Source organism: Schistosoma haematobium, chromosome 1 (assembly GCF_000699445.3).
Source record: "Schistosoma haematobium chromosome 1, whole genome shotgun sequence".
NCBI lineage: Eukaryota > Metazoa > Platyhelminthes > Trematoda > Strigeidida > Schistosomatidae > Schistosoma > Schistosoma haematobium.
The window spans coordinates 70,450,933-70,476,707 of NC_067196.1; the positions used below are offsets into that span (position 1 = coordinate 70,450,933).

The following is a 25,775-nucleotide window of genomic DNA, read 5'->3' on the forward strand; positions in this document are numbered from 1 at the left end:
ATGGTCTCAATCACTAATTGTGCCAGTCTATAAGAAAGGACGAAATTCCTTTTGTGACAATGACAGAGAAATCAGTCTGACTAATATAGTGTCTAAAATATTAACTCCAATAATACTTCGACACCTAACCAAACCTCGCGAAGAGCAGACTAGAGAAAACCAGGCTGGTTTTCGACCTGGACGTGGCTGTATAGACCAGATGTTCACACTACATCAGGTTCTAGAACATAGACACACATTCAGACGCCCCACAATCGTAGTATTTCTCGACCTTAAGGCGGCATTTGACTCTGTTGATAGTGAGGTTCTATGGCAATGTTTGTCACTGAAAGAAGTACCAAAGAAGTACATCAACCCTGTAAAGGCTCTCTCTACTCGAACACAACTGGTCGAGTGAGAGCTTATGGCGAACTACCATCAGAATTGATTACCTCAAGTGGTGTTCGTCAGGGCTGTCCACTCGCTCAATTCTTGTTTTTGTCGTCGACGTACTTTTAGAGATAACACTTTCCTCATCTGACTTTACAGGGGTTGAACTTCTACTGGGAGATTCACTTGTTGACTTAGAATATGCCGATGACATAGTTCTGTTTGGTGAAGACGCTGATAAAATGCAGTTTTCTGACCATTATAAGCAACAAGGCAATCATGTTCGGGATGTGATTCTCCCCCTCGAAATGTATTGTTCTCTTTAAATAACATCTCCAAACACTAATTTTCCTGATTACTGCTTACACTTTTACTACCTCTACCACTATAGGATTTGAATCGACAATTGTATCTCTGCTAATGTGGTATGGCAACTCGAACTGATGTATGTACGTACGAAGTTCTACGTTATTGACTGATATATATATTTGTATACTGATAAACATAGTGCTTTATTGCAGTATTCATTTGGAGAGTGAAAAATATTTTCCAACAATACGTATATATTTATTAAACTGTACTACGTATTTACGATTTTGAAAATAAGAATAAAATATTACTAAAATACACTCAATAAGAAAGAACGAAGCAAATGTTTAAAAAAGCTATATGCTACTGTCTGTAATGAGAGCATTGGTGAAAGCAAGTACGGACAGTAATGTTTGTTGGTGCTATGGGTTAGCGCAATAGCTAACAATATTAGAGACTAATTAACAACTTCCTTATGAAAACAAAGCTAGAGGGAAATAAGTCAGATTTTATAGTTAACTTAAAAACCAGATCATATAGTTGCAATAAGTCACCCTATATCCGATATCAAATTGTCAGCATCATGAATTAAATTAAATAATAAAGAGCTGTTTTTGAGGGTATTCAAACAACTGGAAATATTTAAAGGACTGTCGATTTATCTGTAGTTATCTTAAACATATGGAAATGACAGGACACTTTTTACAAACGAGTTGATAAGGATAATTTAATCGATTGAGGTGATGATGTAAAACGACTGACTGAAATATATTCTATTAAGGAAACCATCTTACACTGAGCATATAAAAAAATACAAAGTCAGAACAGATCCCAAGTTTGCATTAAAAAGAAATATGTTCTCTAAAATTAAGTTGAATTAAAGGCGTTTGATTGAAACAGATGTACGACCACATATACTGAAACTAGAATGTTCCGATGATAAGTTATCCGGTATATTTGAGTTAATTTCGTTGCTATTTCCATTTAAACTTGAAAATTCATTCACATTGACAACAATTTCAGCATAGCTACCGAAAGCCTCTCCTTTTGATACATATCCAGGATTGATGCACAACACACCATCTACATTCTAAAAATTAATTTTAAAAATGTTTCAGCACGGAGTAGGGAATGGAAAAAACCAAACTTAAATGATTTAGTCACCAAGATAATATATTATGGGAATACCAAAAAACCGACTTCTTTTCCTTACTATTAAAACTAATAAATCAAAAACCTTCAGCGAAAGCTTTGTTTGTTACAATGGACAGGACTCATTGGTTAGCTGAAATAAACGTATACAGAATTTTCACTGATTGAAATCATGAGTCAATTGAAACTAGACCACCATGGAAAACCTGGAAACATTGGATGGCCGTTTAGTTATAGTATAGGACTCCTCAGCAGTGCGCATCCACGATCCCGCCCCCCGCGAGATTCGAGCCCAGGACCTATCAGTCTCGCGCGCGAGTACTTAACCACTAGATCAGTGAGCCGGCATCCAACGGTGTTAATGTCTGACTTCAATCAATCCACGAAGTTGCGCCACCGTACAGTGAGTTTATATCTCACAACAGACCTGGTTGAACTCCACTGGTAACGGCTTCTCACTATAACTCCAGGAAATGCCTCTTGAAGCCAGTCACTAGTGAGATGATTATTATCAGAAGGGGTATATATATATATATACTTTCGATGTGATTTTATTATAGCCATCATATTCTTTTATGTAACTGCCGTCAGACTTCGTATGAATCCAAGATAAGATGTTGCGAAACGGCAAGTAACTAGTGTATTTACCACAAATTACTAACTGCACTAGCTGGAATAGGACTGATTGGTAGACTCGGTAATATTTTGAAAGTGACTACTGAAAAATAACTAGTTCAATCTGTAGTGTCAGCTAATATATCCATTACATGAACCTTTCAGTTATTAAAAAGTCCACTTCACTTGGTATCATTTCGATGGTTCCTAATTCTGAAAATATCAATTAACCAGTCCATGGACGACTGTCAAGTGAGATTGTGTTGAGAAGTGTACCTACAGCCATATATCTCGAAATCGCCTCAAAATCACTTAAGTGTCACGGACTGGTAGCTGAATGCATTAATGCTGGAAGGAAACTTCAGGCAAAAGAAGATAAATCAATGTTTACTTTCACTGTGTTCACAATCTAAGCATCAAACTTGAAAACTACCAGAAATAGCGATGATTAAATAAACAGTAATTGAGATCGTACCTTTACAAATTGACGCAATTTCGACGGTAAAATCAAACAGTGTGGTGTGACTGAAAACTGTGCATACTGACTCCATAAAGGGTAATCAAGTGGTAAACCATCGTCAGGGGGGTGTACAGGGTAAAACGATGATGAGGCGAGAATATGCCGACATAAACGAGTAATTCTATCACTGCCCGAGCAACTATGAAATTACAAGAAAAAATTGAACAGAAATTCCATCTAGTGTATCAGCTGTAATAGATTTCTTGAAACAGTGAAGTAATTTTAACACTAACAAGTTAGTATACAATTTTGGAATAAACACCAATGAATGAAAATTTTAATATTTTCCTCAATTTATTACGTTTTACCCTATAAAAATGCTTAGTTAGTGTACGTCATCAAACTTAATTAAGGCTCATTTCAACCAGATGGTCTGAAACATTGTATAATTTGACTACATAATACCCAGCTTTCAGTTGCATTTATTATGAAAAACGTAAAACCGACTACAGAGTTTGATTAAGTTCTTGTAAACGATTGCGACTACCGTAATTTCTAATTACAAAAGGTCGATATGACTTCTAGTACGAATGTAATCAAATTTGAAATCAATAAGTTGAGCAACAGGCCCACAATACCTTGACGATTATCCCTAGTGAGATGGAACACATGAAGTTAGGAGTTTACGAAACAGCCTGATAGTCAACGAAGTCAGAACTGTGAAAGAACAACTTTTTAGATTAAACAAGCAACAGTGCTTTTAGTTGACGACAAAATTAGCAAACTAAAGCGGAAACAATCAATCACACAAGATCAATGTCATTGTGCAAATGTGAATCGGAAAAATCTTAACGCGATTTCTCTTAAAAGACAAAACTAACATTTATTAATAAAAATAAATTAATCTAAGGTTTTCATAACAAATTTCGGTAGGAACCATCTAACAAATACAGCTACAACAGTGAGGTATTTGTCTAAATGAAGGATAGTAAACATACTTTAAAATTCTCATTTTGCCATTCGGTAAATAAAGAAGGAACGAATTGAGCGAAGAAATTTCTTCGCTCAATTCGTTCATACTTTAAAATGTCAAGGTGCTTACGTAATATGAATCTACTACTACTGAGTCCAACAACTACTAATCTCTTACAAAAATGTTGTGTTGTTTTAAAACAGACAGAACAAACAAAACAACTATCTGACTAATCTTATGACAAGTGGCATAGACTGGAAAACCTTTAGTAGGTATAACCATAAATGCTGGTTTGAGCCCTATAGTAAAGCACAGACTTGGAGGTTGGGGTCCACTCAACAAAATCGACATATTGAGATCACTAACCAATTAATGTTAGATCACCGCTGAAAATCTGGAAGCACCGGATGGCCGTTTCATCCTAGTATAGGACTCCTCAACAGCGCGCACCTGCGGTTCCGCACGTAGGACTTGAACCTGTTGCCTGTGGGCATGTCAAATATCACGTGACAAAATCGCCAACCAGAACACCGAATTATATGACATCGTCTTTGTGCGAAACCAATGATGCATTAACCAGCACGACCAGCTTTGAGTCAACTCTGAGCCGTTAATGGTCCGCCGTATATTAATTTCTCGCCTAACCCAGGCCATTCAGTCCAGAACACATGCATAAACCTCCGCTGTATGAATCCTATATTTCAGACATACGTAGTTTATATACAAGCAAACCAGACTGCATTACACCATAAAATGAAAAACAATAATTACATAAGATCAAGCCAAAAGTGGCTAAGTGTGTGGGATACTGTAACTGATAAATTGAGAACAAGTTAAGAAGGATAAATCGTATTTCAGTAGCCAATATGTCAATAAAGGCTTATGGTCAAAGGCGTATGAATATATATACTTAATAATTATCCAATAAGAATGTATAAAATAATAGTCCATAATAACTCTTAGAAGATACCATACATTTGTTCTTGGTTCGGATATAACAAAACCAAGGTCCTACAGTCTCGTACGTGAATACTTGACCTCTAAACCACTGAGCCGGCATCCGATGGTTTTAATGTCTAACTACAACTAATCCACGATATTGCGCGGTCATCTCTCATTGACTTCGGTGGATAACTGCCTCACACTCGGCACGGTTGAACTCCACTGATCGCGGCTCAGTGGTCTAGAGGTTAAGCAGTAGTGCGCGAGACCAAAGTTTCCAAGTTCGGGTCCCGCATGCGCGCTGCTGAGGAGCCCTATACTAGGACGAAACACAGTGCTTCCAGGTTTTTAATAGTAGTCTAACATTAATTGGTTCATGATCTCAATTACAATTCAATAATCTCTACAACCCTATACTGAAGATCGATATATGGCTGGAGATCTTATGGACCAGACATTGAAACTGATTTTCAAGGCGTTTTAGTATAATGCGGTAAATCCTATACTTCTATTTCCTACCTGTTTTACGAGTAATATTTTCCATTCTAGGTTTTTTGCTATCTAGTACATTACTAATACTTTGATTCATTTGATATTCACTTTCTCGATTTCATCTAGTTGTGCTGATGTAGTGTGACGACTTGGATAGATACACATTTGTGTCCCATTATTTTTGTTTATAACTGGCTAAAATTAGTCGAACATAAAAGTCATATTTTACCTTTGAAACATTATCTTCTCTTAGATTTATGCTTTATAAAAAAAACATTTACATTGAAACTTTTTACAATCAAAAAACAACTAAAAACTAAGTAATAAATTTGTACGGTGGTTAAATGTTATGGACACGCTGTAACAAATACAGTACAAATGATTTGAAGAAAAAAACTTTATACGACACACAAGGGTTACCCAGCACTGATTTCTTCACAACTAAGATCTTTAAGTATATCAACCGAAGTTAGACCAAAAACATATTCCCCAATTTGGAAAAGACATGGATCGGGAGCGAATTGAACTTTTTCGTATGATGATGACTAGAAACAATAAATTATATTGAATATGAAAAAGAAACTATACTAAATAATCAAGGAGGATTTAATTTAGACTAATGGAATGCTTATAGTATTATTCACATTAATGCCAATATTAACCTTAGTAATTATAATTTACGATAGAAATACACATTATTATTTTTAAGCTAACAGAGTAAATTAGACAATGTTATACTTTTTGCAATAAGCAAAATATTGACAGTATTCTCAAGAATACAGAACAACGAAAATGGAAATAGATAAACCACAGTCAAACACATCCAGTTTCAACTAACAATGTGCAGGATGATAAAGATGACTAACTGATGCAAAAAAAAATAAAGCATTCAAACCTACACTTCCACTCATATTGGGAAGTTAGACAAAATTGATAGAGCTATAAAAATTTTGACTAAAAATTAAATAGAGTTTAAAACTATTATTTTTCCATCCTAAAACTTTATCACTAAGGAGAGGTTTCACATTTTATTAATTAACTAGTCTATCGCGACCAAATTCAGTCCACTAGTAAATGAGGGAACGCTTAAGAAATGATTCTTAATAGTTTGAGACTCCTCTGCATCTGTCAAGAAATTTATCTAGCGTTATGTTAAATTAGTCGATAAAGTTCACATTAAAGCATAAATACCTACATAACAAGTTGATTTTAAAAAATCATATCAGATAACAAATCATAGAAATAAACACATTTACAGTACTGACCAGATGTGGTGTTTTTTCTATCCACGACTTGTCGATAGGTGGAGTCGGATACACTGGATCATGATGTAATTCTCTCCAGGAGGAAACAATTATCAACCTTATAGATAAATGACTGCACCATTCACTGACACTATTCACTCTAGATTGAAATAATTCCTCGTAAGTAGTTTCAGAATAAGACTAATAATGGTTTGGAATATAAATATAACGATTAGTAGGAAAAATATATTCGATTGAATATTTAAGCACTATTTATTCGAATTTTTAAAAAAAAACTTTTTTTAATAGAGAAAGCTCTTACGATAATCGAGATAGGAATCTTTTACAGTTTACATAATTCGATCATGATAATGTCAAAAACAGTCACATGAGCAGTTCTCAAAGCGTACGCTTAACAATAATGGATTTACCAGGAATTTTGTGGAGATTTTTTAGAAATTTCAGTAGTTGAAATCATGAGTCAATTGAAACTAGACCACCATGGGAAACCTGGAAACACTGGACGGCGGTTTAGTTATAGTATAGGACTCCTCAGCAGTGCGCATCCACGATCCCGCCCCCCGCGAGATTCGAGCCCAGGACCTGTCAGTCTCGCATGTGAACGGTGTTAATGTCGAACGCATTAACACCGTTGGATGCCTGCTCAGTGGTCTAGAGGCTAAGCGTTCACATGCGAGACTGATAGGTCCTGAGTTCCATGGTGGTCTAGCTTCAATTGACTCATGATTTCAACTATTGAAATAATAGATTTAGTTTTATCAAATATTCACTAGAATTTACAGTTATCCGGAAAATGTTCAATGAAACATGCAAGGATAAATGAAATTTAAGTTTAGGCTGTAGTCCCTGAAACGACTTAAAACAATACGTAACGACAGTACTTTATGGATCTTATTTATTTTTGAGTACGCTGCAGAAGATTTGATAACCAAACAGTATAGCTTTACAGAAGGTAAAAAATGAAACAGCTTAGTCACAAATATATCAGGTAAGCAAGAAGGTGTAGTCTTAATAGATTGCTTTAACGAACTGGATATGATTTAAAGTGTTTTGGCTTGGTTCCAAAAACTTGGCGACCATAAGGAGATAAATGAAACTGGAAAGAAACCGCCGACTGACTAGCTCAGAGAACTAAAATGGGAAGGAATAATTTTACTGGTCATTTGATTTACATGAATAATACGTCTGAATTAATAATTGGATATATATTCGAGTGAATGGTTTGCACTAACCTCATTTTCATGATCTACAGAGATAAATTCATGAGAAAAGTATTTTAATAATCAGTACGAGGGGATAAATACAAACATTTTGTTCAAATTAGCCAGTGTCATACACTGGAAACAATCAAAACTTTTATTTCTATGTCTTATAAACCATGGTGTACTATAAATAGATGAATTTATGATTTTTAGTGGTATCACGAGCCGACCTAAGTTAGACATCCATTGAAAACTAGGAAGCACTAGACAGATGTCTCGTCCTATCCTCAGCCGTGTGCATCCACGACCCTATTGAGGGTTGAGCCTAGAAACTTCGGTTTCGCAGCAAACGTCTATTCTATAGAACACTCTCTGCTGAAACATTCCCTTTTTTCAAGATGATCATATCGATCGCTCAAATTTGTTTGTATAGCTAAACATGGCCAAATATTGCTATTGAATTATTCATAATAAAGCATAGGATAAATAAGATTGACTTGATCTTTTCGTAAATAAGAAGTCAGTATATATAAAGATGCATTCAGAACGAATCTCTCATGAATTGACCAGTTCGATAGAAAAAACAGTTAGGAGAGGATGATGTGGATTTAAAGTACCGATGATACGGTAATTTAAAACAGCTATCATCATAGACTAACTTGACAGTGCAAAATAAACTCGTCCGATAATTACGCAGTACTTATTCACTGCCTTCCGATCCATGTAATTAAATAGATACTAATTTTAGATTATTATTATTGTTACTATCATTATTATTATTACTGTTATTATTATTATTATTGTCATTATTATTATATCCCAGTTACTTCCACACAACAATATAAAAAGTTTCCAAAAGTAGTACTTGTAATATACCTGAATACCAGGATGCTCCGAATCAACAAACGGTCCAAGCAGGATGAGAACATGGGGTTTAGATTGTTTGACGGAACGCAATAAATTAAAAAGGCCTGTAGGATCATGTGAATTTGAAAGAGTATAAGGGCCACAGGCCACCATAATATGCAGGTTTCCCACTACAAAAGTAAGTTTAGCGAATGTGAAAAACATGAGGTTGCAATGTACAATGAAGTGAAGTTGTAGTTAGATTATAGTTATTATGATCGAAACAAGTGTCACATAATCATCAAGGTCATGTGTTGACTCATTATAGTCATCACAGATTTGTTCGCTTATCATCCTTAGTGTACGATGAACCAAATATTGATTAGGTTTTTCAATATCGGACACAAAAGTAAATATAACTCAATAAAGATCTCGTACTTGACTTTGAGCCGTACTTTTGATGTGAGGAACAGAGAATTTCTAGCTGCTCAAACAGCGAAAGAAGAAATAGCATCTGAAATCAGAGATCGAGCCGAAGAGCTTCAGGCCTCGCGGTGACTTTGACTATTAGATCATTTGATGTCAATCTAGTGGTATTAATTTCAAATCTCAATCAATTCACGGTGTGGAGAAACGATCATCTAGTGGAGATGGTGACGGCTGCTGAGAATTCCCATATTGGAAAAAACAGCTATTTAATGATCACTGGTTTTCAGTGGTATCAACAAGACTGAGCTTTGTCGGTGACAATAACCATATATATACTGATGTCCGAGGACAGCTACCGCCTGACACGTTAAGTACCGCACATGAAAAACTTTATGATTATAAAGATAAACTTACAGCATTTATCTGGATTGATAAAAGGGGGTTTTGAAATAGGTATCTAAAAGATTTAAAAAAATTTGTGAATACAACTTTGACATCAAACAACTTAGAAATAGATAGTAGTGATCAATATACAAAGACTTACCAAACATTCATCAATATAAAGTCGAACTGCATACAGCACAGTGGTATATTGTTCTATTATACGGTTCGAAAGCATGAACCATTAGAAATACAACATTACAGGTGTTTTCAAAGTAGTGAACATGTATGGTAAAAACAAAAGATCAGTAATCCTCAGTTCAGGCAGGTAAGTGAAGTAATGAGATTGTGAACCTGTATTAACAGAAACATCGCTTGTAAACCATAAGCCAGTTCTAACACTGACTGTAATAGTGACAGAAGTCCCAGTGGTAAGGACTAAGGTATAATTATCACAGTTAAGGTGAAAGAAAGATAATCGAGTTCTCCTGATGTGTGAAACATGAATTTGAATAGATAAACATCTGAATAAAGCTCATAGAACAGTGGAAATTGATGACTGAGCAGCTTAGGTTACGTGGCTTAGGAATTATTTACAGAAGGGATCATGGATTTGTCATCCAAATTTCTCCAAACAGCAAATATATTGTAAATCTACTTGTGTCTGATCTTACGTTTATTAGATTCGCTTTAGTTTGTTCGCTGGGATGATTTGAAACACATCGGAAAAAATTAACGGCATGTTGTACCAAGTCCCTTGTTTCCTCATATATCTCTAATTAATGTAATTTTATTATTTTTACACCTATTTGTCCTCATATAATTTTTATGATGGTAGCTATACATGATTTAGCATGGAAATTTTAGAAAGGTGTGCGTCAGGGATTGGTATTATTCTGAAACAAACCAAATAAACTAGCAGTAATCGTTTTGTTATTAAGATGTAATTATGGGTTTACAATCTCATATATGCTCCCAAACAGGTCTTTTTTCACAAGTCCTTATCTCTGATTGACACAAAGATTTTTAAAGTTGTAGTTCTTAACTACGCTTCATTTAAAGTAGATAATGTGATTGTGAATGGTATTCCTAACACTTATAATGAGTATGTTTCAAATCCTAGATATGTTAATTTTTCTCAAGTTATCATAGAAGAGGGCTCCATAACTTTCATAAACTTGAATGATAAGTGGTCGAAACCAATTACAGTATAATTAATGCTTTATTATGTTGAACGAATAAGCATAGACTATCATTCTCAAGAACTCCTTCATAGGGTAAAAAGAAAGGAAACAAACTGTAGTAAACATTTATGACAAACCTGGAAAATTTCCATTACACCCAGCGAATGACCTGTAGGGTTGACACCACGGATCAAAAGTGGTTGACCTGAATAAACAGAATAACAAGATAAATCTTTCGAAAATCCCAAGTCCAAAGGTACGGCATCAGTTTCGGATCCTGAACGTTCGACTCGGCGAAGTCCAACTAGTGCAACATTTGATACGTGTAGACGAGTTTTGGTTTCAGTAATAGGTTTACTGTTCTCAGCGATTTGAGAAGATTCACTAGATCCTTTGATAGGTACTGATAATTTTGCAGAAACTCTTCCAGGAATGAGAGATGAAGCTAGGACACGCGAAAAAACTGGTCTCAACAACGTTGTACGTTCCAGTGTAGAAGTTTCAGTTCTCGTTGGTTGACAGCATTCATTTTTATTGATTAATGACGATAACGAGTCGCTAGATTGATAGTTGGATTTTAAAAAATGATACGATTTTACAGCATAAGTATGAATAAAGTCAAGGAATTTTTATTCAGTGAATATTAATTTACCATTGCTTGGTAATAGAATGTATCAATTAAAAGGTGTACAAAATCAGCATTTGCATAAAGAAATATAATTCTGGAAATATGTTCATAATTACTACTAGGAAAATTCAGATTATGTCCTTTATGCACATTTATTTTCACCAAAATCAAAAGATATATCTTTTAAATTTTAGTAGATATGTTGGACTAGGAATTGAAACTAGAAAGTAGAGTTCGTTAAAATGCTAACATATAAAACATTATTGCCTCAAAATCGTTCAAATATCAAAGTGTTAGACATAGAACTAGGATGGTTTGCTTTAGTAACAGTTAACTGAGAATTTACTCTGAAGGAAATTACGGATACAACACTGCCAATACTACTGTTACTATTGTAACATGGTTATTTCGTGAGGTTTTATTAACAATTGACTAATTAAAAGACCACTCGATTTTCACTCTCGAAATCCATTTCAAAGAACCGTCATTTGATTATGTCCATAATCTCTTTTAGGTGCCAATGGATTTGTCAACACATATAGGAATTCGTCTCTAAGTTAGTTGATAGTTGGTTAAATGATAAAGTACTTTTCTTACTCCAATGAAATATAAACACTCGCCAACATATTTCACATTTAAAGACACAGTTAGATGCCAAAATAAACCTAAAACATTGATCAATACATTCAATAACTTATGGGGGAAATACTTTTCTTACTTAAGCTTTTCACCAAGTTTAACCCATACAACAGTGGGCAGAAATTTAGTAGTTAATGATCATACTTTTCGAAGACGGATCCCCGATAGTGCATCACAGATTAAGCAAGACAACTTTCGATCAAAATATTTAGTTAATTCATTTGGCTTATTAAGTGTCTATGACTAACGGTTCAATATTTGGGGAGAAACAGATAAGGATTGAGATTTCGTCCCATGTTTTTAAAAATATTACTATAATAGATGGGAAACTTGCCGACTTGTAGGTTGAGAAGATTGTTGAATATTCTGATCGCCTTCAACCAATGATCCTTCAGGTATGTTACTCAAAACACGTTTGATAGTTTCCCATGTCCAGTTGTCAATAACTGTATAAGAAAAAAACAACGCATGATATATTTATACATGGGAAAAATTAAAAGTAGACAATCTAAGAAAGTAATTAACATATAAGTAGGTCTGATCACAAAAATACCTTTGTGAATAGCAATCTTTTAAAAGGTACAGTATTGACCGACATTATGATTGTTTAATGTGCAATTTTGTAGATTATTTTATTCGTGGTCAGAGAAATATCTCCGTTAATGTTATAGGGCCCCCGAATGCCCTGGTACGGCCGAGAGTGGGGAGAGTCCGCTCTCCCTCTCGAAATACTCTCACACGGCCGCGCGTATACAGCTTCTGCCAGGGAAGTCCTACTCATTGCCTTCTCGTGGCGGGGGTGTTGTTTACGAAAATGAGAGGACGAAAAGCGAATGTCCGGCGCTTTAACCGGATCACAAACCAATGGTGCACACGGGCTCCAGTATCCTGCGGGAACAAATGGCGTATGAACCAATCGTTGGTCACCGGCTACCATGGGATTGCATCTCCTTACGATGCTCCACTGCCTTGTGGGTTAGACCTTTAGGTCAAAGGCTCGGGGAGTGGCCCCCTAAGATAACCACTTGCTTCGGTTTGGGCACCCGGGCAGTATCACAGCCCACACACAAATGATGAACTCTCTATGCCTATGGAAATTACTTTTCTCGCTTCGAAAAACAATCAAGTGATTCAAATTATTATCATTACAATTATTGTCATTATTAATACTATTATTATTATTATTATTATTATTATTATTATTTTCCACATTATTCACCCTCTTTTATGCTTATACAGCGGCTCGTCTTTGGTGGAAATCCGACTGTATCTAAACGTTCTCGAGTCACTGTCCGGTTGAAAATTGTGTGTTACCACCGAATACGAGGACTGAAGCAGTTTTTCTGAAACCACGTGCACCATTCAAACTGGCTGCCTTCAACGTTCGCACATTTATGCAGGTCAGACAACAGATAGGGCTGGCTATGTATTTGGAAAGTCTTAATATTGATGTTTGTTGTCTATCCGAGACCCGTATTCAAGACTCTGGAGAAGTACTACAAATTCGATCTCCATCTGTCGCTTCGAAAAGCTTGTTTTACGTGCGCTTATCCGGGGACCCTGTGGCATCTTCGTCTAGTCTTGCTGGCGTTGGTGTCGCACTAAGTGCTAGAGCTGAGGCAGCACTAGTCGATTGGATCCCCATTAACAGTCGGTTATGTGCTGTTAGATTAGAAAGTTCCATCAAAGTGAGAAGAAATCGGCGTGAGAAACGATGTCTCTTCGTCATCTCCGCCTATGCCCCGACAGATTGCAGCCCGGATGCAATCAAGGATGAGTTTTACCACCAGTTATCTGTCCTTCTCCACAAAGTGCGTTCGACAGATATTGTGGTACTAGCCGGAGACTTGAATGCTCAGGTCGGGCGCCTAGGCACAGAAGAGAGTCGTTTAGGTGGCCGATGGGGACTCGTTGGTTGCAGGTCAGATAACGGGGACCGTCTACTGCAACTGTGCACAGACCACAACCTGTTTCTGGCTAGCACTAACTTTCGGCACAGTCATCGCCGATGTACCACCTGGCGTCCTCCCTCTGCATCTCAAGCCTGGACTCAGATTGATCACATTGCGATCAGCTACCGCTGGCGTGGTTGTGTACAAGACTGCCGCTCCTTTTGGAGTACCTATCTGGACTCTGACCATGCCTTGGTCTGCGCCAATCTTGCCTTACTTTTCAGTGGACAACGAAGTGACCACCACCAAGGGATTGATGTTAGCAAGCTGGTTGCAACCTCTGTTGCAAATAAGTATCGAACCGAGCTAGCCTCTAGGCTAGCTACCACTCCACCGAAAAGTATAGATGAGCATTGGTTGCAATTGCATGACGCCATGAAAATGGCGGGTACAGTCAGTTGTGGGTTCGCGAAACGTCCCGCTTATAAGCACTGGGTTTCTGCAGGTTCCTTACAACTCATTGAAGCCCGTCGGTCTACTCCGGGTGACCGTGAGTTTGACCATAAACGAAGGATGTTACGTAAGGAAATTGGGCAAAGCTTGCGTAAGGACCGAGAAGCCTGGTGGTCGGAGCGTGCTAATGAGCTGGAAGCAGCAGCTGCATCTGGTAACTACCGGAAGCTCTTCCAACTCATCCGAGCCACTGGCAGCAAGAAGTCTGGTGTGAGTGAAACAATCTGCGGGGATGATGGGATGCCAATCACTAACATCCATCGACGTCTTGGACGATGGGCAGAATTTTTCGAAGGGCAGTTCAACTGGCCTGTTGCTCCGGCAACATCGGTCAGACTGTCCTGCCCTCCATGGCCGGTGACGACTGATCCATCAAACGAGGAGGAAGTCCGCAAGAAACTCCAACTGTTGAAGCGTTACAAATCACCTGGCCCAGATGACTTACCACCGGCTCTTTTTAAAGATGGTGGTGACTTTTTGACTAAGGAACTGACGACGTTGTTTACAAAGGTTTGGGAACTAGAGAGTGTACCAACGTCATGGAATGAGTCGATAGTTATCCCTATCTTTAAAAAGGGTTCACGTCGTTCCTGTAACAACTATCGGGGGATAAGTTTACTTCCGATTGCGTCCAAGCTATTGGCTTCCGTCATACTTCTTAGGTTGTTCAAAACCCGAGAAAGATTGACTCGCGAGGAGCAGGCTGGGTTTCGTTCTGGTCGAGGATGTATTGATCATATCTTCACCCTTCGCCAAATGTTAGAACACCGCCATACTTTTCAAAGGCCAACAATCGTAGTGTTTCTTGACATCAGGGCTGCCTTCGATTCGTTGGACAGGGCTGTTCTCTGGGATTGTCTATTGAAGAAGGGTGTGCCTGAGAAGTTTATTAACATCCTAAAAGCCCTATATAAAAACACCTCAGGCAGAGTGAGGGCATACAACCACCTCTCTCCATTGTTCCATTCGAGCAGTGTGGTTAGGCAGGGTTGCCCAATCTCACCATTCCTCTTCAACTTTGCCATCGATGACATTCTGGAAACAGCTCTGATGGATGTAGGTAATGGTGGTGTGGATCTGTTGCCTGGAGAAAGACTTCTCGACCTTGAGTATGCGGACGATATTGTCTTACTGTGCGATAATGCCCAAGGCATGAAATCCGCACTTAATCAGTTGGCAATCAGTGTCCGTAGGTATGGTATGTGCTTTGCACCTTCGAAGTGCAAAGTAATTCTACAAGACTGGCAGGATTCTAATCCTGTACTCACCCTGGATGGTGAGCAGATAGAAGTAGTCGAGAAGTTCGTGTATCTGGGTAGCTGTATGAGTGTTGGTGGGGGTGTGAGTGATGAGATCAATGCACGTATAGTGAAAGCCAGAGCGGCTTAGGCCAATCTGGGCCACCTTTGGCGCCTTCGTGATGTTAGTCTGGCTGTAAAAGGTCGGATCTACAACGCGTCGGTGAGAGCAGTTTTGCTCTATGCTTGTGAAACCTGGCCTCTCCGAGTTGAGGACGTTAGACGACTCTCTGTGTTCGATCATCGCTGTCTCCGAAGGATTGCTGACATTCAGTGGCAACACCATGTCAGTAATGCAGAGGTTCGGCATCGTGTGTTCGCGCACAGAGATGATAATTCAATTGGTGTCACCATCTTGAAACACCGACTTCGGTGGCTTGGACATGTTCTACGAATGTCGTCCCAGAGAATTCCACGTCGTGCATTATTTGCCGACTCTGGGACCGGTTGGAAGAAGCGGAGAGGTGGTCAGTGCATGACATGGTGTCGTGGTATGAAAGAAAGCTGCAAAGGACTGGCTTCTGTTGGTCCTTCACTACTCCCTGGTTGGGGTCTGAGAGATGGTGCAACACAGTGGCTAGAGACGTTATCAGATATGGCTCAGAATAGAAGCCAGTGGCGATCCTGCTGTAACCTTCTTTTACTTTCTTCATAAAAAGTGGTTGTGTCTCCCTTACCTGAAAGATTTCTTCCGATTGTACCTTTGCGTTCCCTCATTACTACCACACTACCTTACACCAATCTCTTCGTTATTGTTCTTTTTTTCTATTTCTCTTCGAATTCTCATTGTTTTGTGTGGCGCATATATGTTGGCGCTCTCTTGTACCAATATTTATGTGTTTAAATAAATAAATAAATAAATGTTATAGGAGGTTTAGAAATGCATACAGACACCAATCCACTTTTTAACCGCCACATTATGACACAAGATTACGATTTCAGGTCATATTCTAACATTGATGGCTACACTGACATCAAAGTCAGCCATCTACAACGTAGGACCAGGCACATATATACATCGGTCCAAGTTGCCACAGCTCATTAGCACAACAAGATGAATACCGAATTCATAGTTGTCACTTCAATGGTAGTAATATATAAAAGAAAGATTGTGCATAAGGATATACCACAGGAAGAAAGAACTAGTTGGTGGAAAGGAATGTAGAAAGCAATTTTAATCTCACAGTTTAAGGGAAGACAAAGAGTGTATACACCTATACCATTGTGATCGATTCTGAGCCATGTCACCCAGGGTCTCCCAACATTGGTTACGATAGTCTCGCGGACCTCAACCAACTAGTTTGCATCAGCTAAAATGGCTCACACCAGAAGTTGGTGATTTTAAGGGCTGATGCCACGTTTTGGTTTAGTCGCCCTCAACTTACTTCCAACCATCCACAAAACTTGTCAGCATTGCATGTCGTGGTAATCGATAGTTGGGCTTGCGTAACACATGGCCCAACCATCTCGGTCGATGAAGATTTACAACCTCACCAACTGATTTACCATCATTCCCTAATACCCCGCGTCTATCCTCACTATTACTTACCCGGTAATCCCAGCAGATGATGGCAGTATTTCTAAGACATCTGTGATCAAACACTAGTAGCTTACGGGTATCTTCTACTCTTAACGGCCACGTTTCGCAGCCGTAAAGTAGGGTAGAACGAACTGCCGTGCAGTATACTCGTCCTTCAATTGATAAACGGATATCTCACTTTCGCCATAGGTGACGTAAGTTGGCAAAAGCCGAATAAGCTTTTCGAATCCATGCTGAGATTTCGTCAGACACCAACTCATTAGGGCTGGTCAGACTTCCAAGATAAGTGAATTTGTCGACGCCTTCGACTGCTTCACTCCCTATCCTTGGTTCAGCTGTCGACACACGTCAGTTCTAAAGCAAAAATTTACATTTAGAAAGGGACAAACGCGTCCCAAACATCCTGTTGATTGTTGCTCAGTGCCACCAAAAGACTGTATTTTATCAGCGTCTTTACCAAACAGAACTATGTCATCAGAGTATTCTAAGTCAATAAGTGCACCTCCTGATGGGAGATCAATGTCTGAAAACTCTCCGATAAAACGGAGATTTCACTGTTGCTAAAGTGATCAAAAAAAGACTAAATTTAAGACAACACAAAGTTTGCCCGTATGATGCTACGAATCTGTACGAAAAAATTCGTATGTTACCAGTAGCATTATGCCTACAAGATAACTTCTACTTATCCATTTGACCTTTCAGAAGATCAAAGACGCGATAATTTCCTACGATATCGGTTTCAAAATAGTATCAGTTGTCTACGTGTCCACAAAAGCAATCGATCTTACTCTGGATAAAACCAACCATCGTATTTTTTCGTCTACCTACTTTCGACCTGTCCTTATTTGAAGAAGGGAAATCGCTTTACTCACCATTCCCCAGTATATATGAACAGATATCGAGTTATAAAATGCCTTTTGAAACCTAGTATTGGCTAGGATATTTTGCTAAGCTACAAGCGACTTTAATCGTTATTTTCATGGTTTATCCGGGTATGGCCCCCTAAGAAAACCATCTTCTTCGGTCTGTGCACCCGGGCAGTATCACAGCCAACACACAAATCAAGTGACTTGTGTGGTGCATATGTACTCAGTGCCCTTTGTACCAATATTCATGTGTTCAAATAAATAAATAAATTTATCTATGCCCTCCAGTGAGTTGATAGATATCTTTAAAATTAAGCTCCGTTTGATATTTGGTTGGAACTCCAGTTTATCCATTTACATTGACCAGTTAAGGATGACTACTTTGATGAATACCGAAAAAGTAAGGATGAGTTTAGCGTACACTATATCATAATCAAAATTTAAAGAGGTGATACAAAGGAGTGGCAGTTACAAATATATTCACGTTAAAGGTCCGAAACATCATAGCATAAATCTTGATCAAAGCAGTCATCTATGCGAGTTACCAACACAAACGAAAAAATAATAGAAGAGAAAGCTCAGTGGCACGCTGAATATCATAAAAACTGAGAAATGACAATGAAAACAAGTAGTTTCACTGAAAGAGAAGCATAGGATATTATTATGTTAAGGATATCCGTACATGAGCTAGTTATCATCCCAAATTTTAACCTTAAGTTATGGGCACATTGGGCAATTAAACCAAGAAGTCTTTACCATTTTGCACAGGTGAAACCAAAAGTCAGTAGTTTCATTAGTTGATTCGATGTTGTAAAATGCTAATACTTAGCTTTAGCCAAACTTCTGTTTGTAACAAAAATGGTTGGTACAATCGGCTACCAAGAAATTTACAAACGTATTCTTACGTTAATCAGTAGAGGGGGGAGTAGGAGGTGACTGAATATAAGTAACGTTCTTAACCATTTAAATAAATGAATATTTACAACATCACGGACTTGCAGACTATTCTTATTATCCGACCTGTAAATGAAGACACACTAGCGACTCACACTTGTCCCTAAACGCCCAAACTGAAGTAACTAACTGGCATTAAGATATCAATTAATTGTGTTTGGTCAGGAGTAGAACCGATCCCTGTTTTCAGTTGGGCTATGACCTGTTAAAATGTGTATTTGTTACGTGTTATTTATCTAACTTAGCGATACATAGGACACTACAATGAAGATTACAACAATTTGTGCTGGTTGATCAGGCCGAGCGCATGTCAGAGTAACTGGATTTATTAACATGAAACATCCAGTTATATGCAGCGCAGAACCTGGCAAATGTGTGTTGCTACTCTCCATTAACACAAAGAGGTAAAAAGTAAATCCTAGATTAATAAAGGTAGTAACATTATTAGTGGTAATAGAAAAGACTGGGCATAGAAGATGTGATTCGAGGAAATATAGATTTGTTATGTCCCGATAAGAATAATGAATGGTAATTCTTGGGATGCATTTATGGGCCAGTGTTATGAGTATATTTTTATCGTGTAATTGTTATGTAACTAAGCTGTTCATATTCACGTCCCTCTTATTATGAGTTTTATTTTGACCTATGAACTATTATTATGACCTTTCTATTAATTACTATCTCCCTCATTCACAGCCACTTTTGGCTAAATATTGTACAAATGTTGTTTCATATTTTATGGTACGTTGTGGTCGGTTTGATTAGTATATAAACCCCGTATGTTTGAAGTAAATGATTCATATTACAGAGGCTGAGATTGGTGTTCTGGACTCAACTGGCTGGGCTAGGCGGGAAGCGAGACCAATCAGGGTTCTAGGCTGCTCGCTTATGTTTTATGCGTCACTGGTTTGATCGATAATTTCGCTGCTGTCTGGCGGTATCGTTGCGTTATCCAATATACAGGGCACACAGGCTCACAAGTTATAACAACTGGCGACGGGGATGGGGTTCGAACCCATGCGGGGAAACCCCAGTAAGCACATCATCATCACAAGTTATAACAAGATTGGTGGAATGAAAGAAAATTTTATAAAGCCACAGTCTGAATGAAAACAAAGAGTGAATATACCTTCGCCAGTGCAAACGATTGAGCCACATCGCCCAAAGTTTCTAACTATTGGTTAGGCACGTGAAGCATAAAATTCATCGATAACGAATAATTTTGTATTATAGCGCTAGTCATGAATATAAGACTCTGAAATGGAAAACAAATCATTACCAAGGCTGCTGAGTCTTTGTTTGGTTTTCATTAAGGTGGAAATAATTAAGACAAGTCTAGACAGTTACCGTTCTTAAATGACCAGTTTAAGAATACGACTGTGTGGCAACTTCAAACTATTTTGGAGGCCGTGGGTTAGTGGTTAAAGCGTTTGACTTTCAACCACTAAGTTCCAAGTTAGACAACCCGATTCATCTACTTTGATTTAGGCAACCAGTTATTATTAGCCTTCACATAGACTGTGGCTCATATCGAATTACCGGAAGGATGAGTTAATTAATAGTAATATAACACATGGAGAAGTGAGTGGCCAGCTATCTAGACAGTTTTTAATCACAACTTCCTGCTTACCTAAATCACTAGAAATAATAATTTTAGATATTTGCTAAGTAAAAATCTGTGTACTTAGCTCTGACTCACTCATTCTGTGACAAAGCTTGTACCAGTACCCGGTTTCTCATACCGAAGTAGGCGAAAGGGTAGGAAACAACATGCAGTGTAGAGTATAGAGGCTAATGCATATATGTGCCTGGTCCTACGTTGTAGCTGACTGACTGATAGAAGCTGATACTACAATGTTAGCAAGAATCTTACGTCTACCATTTGCAGGTTTAGTAAGCTGAGACCACTGACTTCCAACAATGCAACCCTGAAACGAGGATTTCGGTGCTGTGGGCTTTGATGTTCTTAAAGTGAACGTGACAATTAGAGTCATTGTTAATTTTGGTGAATGCGTTGGTTGAAGTAAAGTCAAACTCGTTGACACCTAAACTGCTAAACAGCTACCCTATGGAAAAATCTTGAGAAAATTCAGCCCACCTCTTTAAAAGAAAAACCAACGGATAAAAAGCCGAGTGGTGTTACATATTTATACTCGGGGTACTGTATTGTGTTGCATCAGCAACACCCGGTTGAAAAAAAGCTTAGTTCTCAACAGAAAGATTGACAAAATGTAGCCCGAAAAGCAAGATAATGTACATGACTGATGCTTTAAAGGCATAAGCGAATGAGCTAAACATAATAGTTTTGACCTCAAGAGTTACAATCGGGAAAACAAGTAAATATCAGGATATTAAATGAGAATTTACTTGACGCTCGAGATGTCCTATCTCCGTAAAATAAATCTAAAACCGATAGTATGATAGGCCAATACAAACAAGTGAGGTTTCTTGGAAGTGACGAAGACGGAGATTACGCTTGTAAAGACATGTCACACACCGACCATTTACACGACGAAAAAAGGTCTAAAATCATCCTAAAATCAGACAATACAATAGTGGATTTACGGGGGGAAATACTTCTGAAATCTGCTGAATAAACTATTATAACGTAGTGTTCCGAATGACTCGCACAGATGAGACAATTACAAGAGCGAAAACTGGATTGGCTTCGTATTTAGATAGTAGTGACGAGATCCCAGCATGGATTCGAAAAGCTTATTCGGCTTTTGCCAACTTACGTCACCTATGGCGAAAGTGAGATATCCGTTTATCAATTGAAGGACGAGTATACTGCACGACAGTTCGTTCTACCCTACTTTACGGCTGCGAAACGTGGCCGTTAAGAGTAGAAGATACCCGTAAGCTACTAGTGTTTGATCACAGATGTCTTAGAAATACTGCCATCATCTGCTGGGATTACCGGGTAAGTAATAGTGAGGATAGACGCGGGGTATTAGGGAATGATGGTAAATCAGTTGGTGAGGTTGTAAATCTTCATCGACCGAGATGGTTAGGTCAGGTGTTTTAATGTATGACAAGCTTGATGGAGAGTAACACACAACTTAAAGTGCTCAAGACGTGCTCTTTACAGAGGACAATCCACACTATCCTAAAAAACTATCCTGTTAAAAGTATTTAATCGTCGATGCTGTGAGCGAAAAAATTAGGTGGAACCACATAGTTTACTGGAAAGTGATACGTTTTAGAGTTTGTCTTATGAACTTATCAGGCAGGAGAGCTTATATGACCCAAGAGATCAAAAGTCACTTGCAGATTTGTTTATTGGTTCCCGTAAAATTCTTAAGAAATCTGCGTACCAGATTATTAGCTAAGTCAGAAGTGGAGAAAAACCCATTTTTATAACAAAACTCCTCATTACACATCAACTAAGGGCAACCAATAACTTCAAGTTATTTAATCGGAAACTAGTATTAAATGAGACAATATAAGAAATCAGTCAGTAACAACGTAGAACTTCGTACGTACGTACATCAGTTCAGTTGCCACACCACATTAGCACACAGATGTAGTGGTCGATTCAAATCCCGTAGTGGTAGAGGTAATAAGAGTATAAGCAGTAATCGGGAAAACTAGTGTTTGGAGATGTTATTTAAAGAGTATAATACAGTGAAATTTGGGAAGAGAAAAAAAGAGACAAGGAGATCAAAATTTGGGAGAACACAAAGAGTGTATGCACCTGCGCCATTGCAAACGATCTTGAGCCATGTAATATATAAGAAATGATGGTCAGAAAATTAAGGCAGTTGCTGTGATACTTGTTAACAGATATTCCTGGAGATTCAATTAAGAGCACATCGAAAATATTCGTGTGGAAAATACCCAGCACTACTAAACTACACGTTCAATCACGGATCTACCAACTTCGGTCTGAGCGGTCAGGTAGTAGTAGTAGTATCACAAACTCAAAGTATAGCGCAAATACGTAAACGTGTACTTGGTAAATAGGTTAATTAAATCCAAATACTCGTAATTCTAACAACAGCATCCTTGACCCACATTTCTGGAATGCTGAAGCAAGTTAGTATCGTAATAATAATAATAATAATAATAATAATAATAATAATAATAATAATAATAATAATTGGTCATGCAATAAACTTGGAAAGATGATGCGAAAAGAATTAGTTGTTACGGACAAAATTGCATGTGTATAACACTAGGACCACACTGTAAAAATCAAACCTACTCTCTGCATTTTCTAAGGTGTGTTGGTTCATGTATCGATTTCCATAGGCTCCGGTAGTCAGCAGAATTGGAGTCCAGTCAATGAAATCGGTTATACCATTACAGATAAGCGACTCAACAGTGTCTGAAGGATAAGACGCTATCAGCTGAGTTTCATGGGACTCAAGTTCAGGTTCATTTTCTATGAGTAAAACAAGGCTACATTTTTGTAGTCTTTATAAGTACCTTTGTCTGATGGGATTAATAGTCCATTTGGTACATGAATCAATGGCTTCGAAACACCGTAGGAACTCAACAGATCTCTTTGATCGCTGCAGGCTTCCGCAACCATCCTAGAAAATGAGCATTAAACAGAGGACCATACAGCTCTTGTAACATATTTTTTGTCAACAAGCTCATTGCGGATTTTGGAACATGTGATCTAGGGGTCCGAGTTTTAGCGGTATCGAGTTTTGCCGACGTCTTCAATGTGAGATTTAGAGATCAGATTTACCTCTCTGTCAAAAAGTTCAACATTTTTTAGTGAAATACGATCAGGTAGATCGGTATTCCGTTGAAAAGCGACATATTTTTCCACGAGTGTACTAGCATTTAAGCCCCACCTTTCGCTCAAAAAGCTTACTAGATAGAACGGTCACTTTTTGTACGCAATTTACATTTCTCAAGGACGACCTTATCATCAACGACAAGCCCAAAAACTTGCAACTCGTCCGCAATTTCATCGACCTCCATAGAGTTAGGTGGCGCGCTGCTAACTCCTTCAATAATATCTGACATAGAAAAACAAATGTAGCCGCAAATAGATTTTCAGACACTTGATCCCATATAGACTTGCATACCTGAACAAAATTTAACACAGAACTTTCAGACAATGTCCATATTTACTTTGCTTGATTCTTGCTACTCTTTTCAAGTACTTGATTGGTCCCGGCCTAGAATACCTGGACTATCTCACTGTGACGTGACCATCCAGTCTTCAGTCTTCAGTAATAAGGACAGTAGGTTGATGAACCTGTGTTAATCCTGACACACTGCTTTCCAGTGAAGGTCCAGCTTTTCCTTGAAAGTATTCACTGATGTGGCTGATACCACTTGTTCGGGTAAGGCGTTCCAATGATTGACTACTCGATGAGAAAAACGGGATCCCACTTTAAGTGCATATTGACCACTTGGACCTTCCCAAGTCAACTGATAGTGCTGGTCATCGCATTGTGTGTTTAGAAAACCGATTTCCAGACGTATAATTAAGTATTTGGAGATATGGCTCTCACCTACCCAAACCAGAAATTGTAAACCATCATGGTTTCCCTATTGTCCATTCGGTTCCTTTGAATATTGGTAAATGCAGAGTGATAATGGAGAAGGGTATTGATGCTCTGTCCACCTGGTACTTCTTTAGAAGACTTGTGTCATACTCTTGACCACTGAAAAAACCTGGCCATCACATTATGTGATTCTCTGTGTATTTCTTCCACTTAAGACTCCGCAAAAGCAAGCATATCTCGTCTCCTGGTGTTTTTTGTAAATATTTGGCAGGCTGAATTCCAAACTATTCTCAAATTTCTTCAGTCCCTGCTTAAGACTTCATGTGTGTAGCGGTAAATAAATCCCTAAAATAAATAGCACTAAGTTTTCGACATTGGATGCTGACCATATGTTTTAGTGGACTCATCTAGCTGAAGGCGCTCGGTCAGGCATCCGCACCAGATCACGTGTGGTAACGCCCTGCTCAACATCAACCGCAATCGCTATCCAGATTAGATCAGAGAATTCCGATATATTGGTCATCGCCAAATATACTCTTCCGATCTCCTCGACTCTATCTTTTGATTTCTCTGGGTGGGAACGAAATATATTAGGTGTTACTGGTAGAAGCGTTGTCAAACACTGAATACCTGTAACATAATCATTGGTGAGACCGACGTGATCTGGTACACCTTATTGCAACTGTGAGTCTGTTCCTTTTTGGGATTTTTATATATCATTGCCTTATTTTTTATTTTTTTTAAACATTGTGATTTTTTTCGTGTTTTTTCTTGAATATATATATTTTTTCCCCTCGTTCATTATCGTACTTCATACTTCATCATGACTGAACAGACACCCAAAGTACTCAAGCTTAAGACTTTGTCCCCGCCTTCGTTTCAACTGATGCCTTTCTGGCCCGGCAACATCGAAGCCTGGTTTTGCTACGCAGAAGCCGACTTCTCCGAGCACGGCGTGATCGACACACGTGCACAATTCCCCGCAGTAGTCAAGGCACTACCACGCGAATTCAACAGGTACGTAACACCTAGTATGTTTACTAGTGATGTTTCTGAACCTTACGAAATCTTGAAACGTTCAATTCTTAAACGAGGAGACCTAACCGATCGACAAAGGTTAGATCAACTCTTCAATAACATCGACCTGCAACACGGTTCTGCGACGGACATGTTGCAACGGATGAGAGAGGTAATAGGCCCAAAAACTTTCGACGAAGGTCTATTCAAACAACTCTTCTTGTCAAAACTTCCCCAACAGGTGCAAGCAGTTCTGGTCTCGTTTCAGAACAACGCCTTAGACGAACTAGCTGCATCTGCCGACCGCATTTTAGAAATTACGAAACCTTCTACTACCG

General features: G+C 38.3%; 1 protein-coding gene across 1 annotated transcript; it reads right to left on the reverse strand.

The window, feature by feature from the left end:
* Nucleotides 1–1,436: 1,436 nt before the first annotated feature.
* POLA2 (DNA polymerase alpha subunit B) lies at nt 1,437–23,914 on the reverse strand. Its single transcript, XM_051218569.1, has 12 exons — nt 23,812–23,914; nt 23,520–23,776; nt 23,381–23,487; nt 23,157–23,336; nt 12,221–12,332; nt 10,757–11,177; nt 9,469–9,511; nt 8,656–8,816; nt 6,578–6,757; nt 5,733–5,857; nt 2,921–3,104; nt 1,437–1,768 (listed from the first exon to the last, which is right to left on the reverse strand). Exons 2-12 carry the CDS (start codon nt 23,552–23,554, stop codon nt 1,556–1,558), a joined length of 1,761 nt encoding a protein of 586 aa, XP_051075027.1. The 5' UTR covers nt 23,555–23,776; nt 23,812–23,914; the 3' UTR covers nt 1,437–1,555.
* Nucleotides 23,915–25,775: the final 1,861 nt, after the last annotated feature.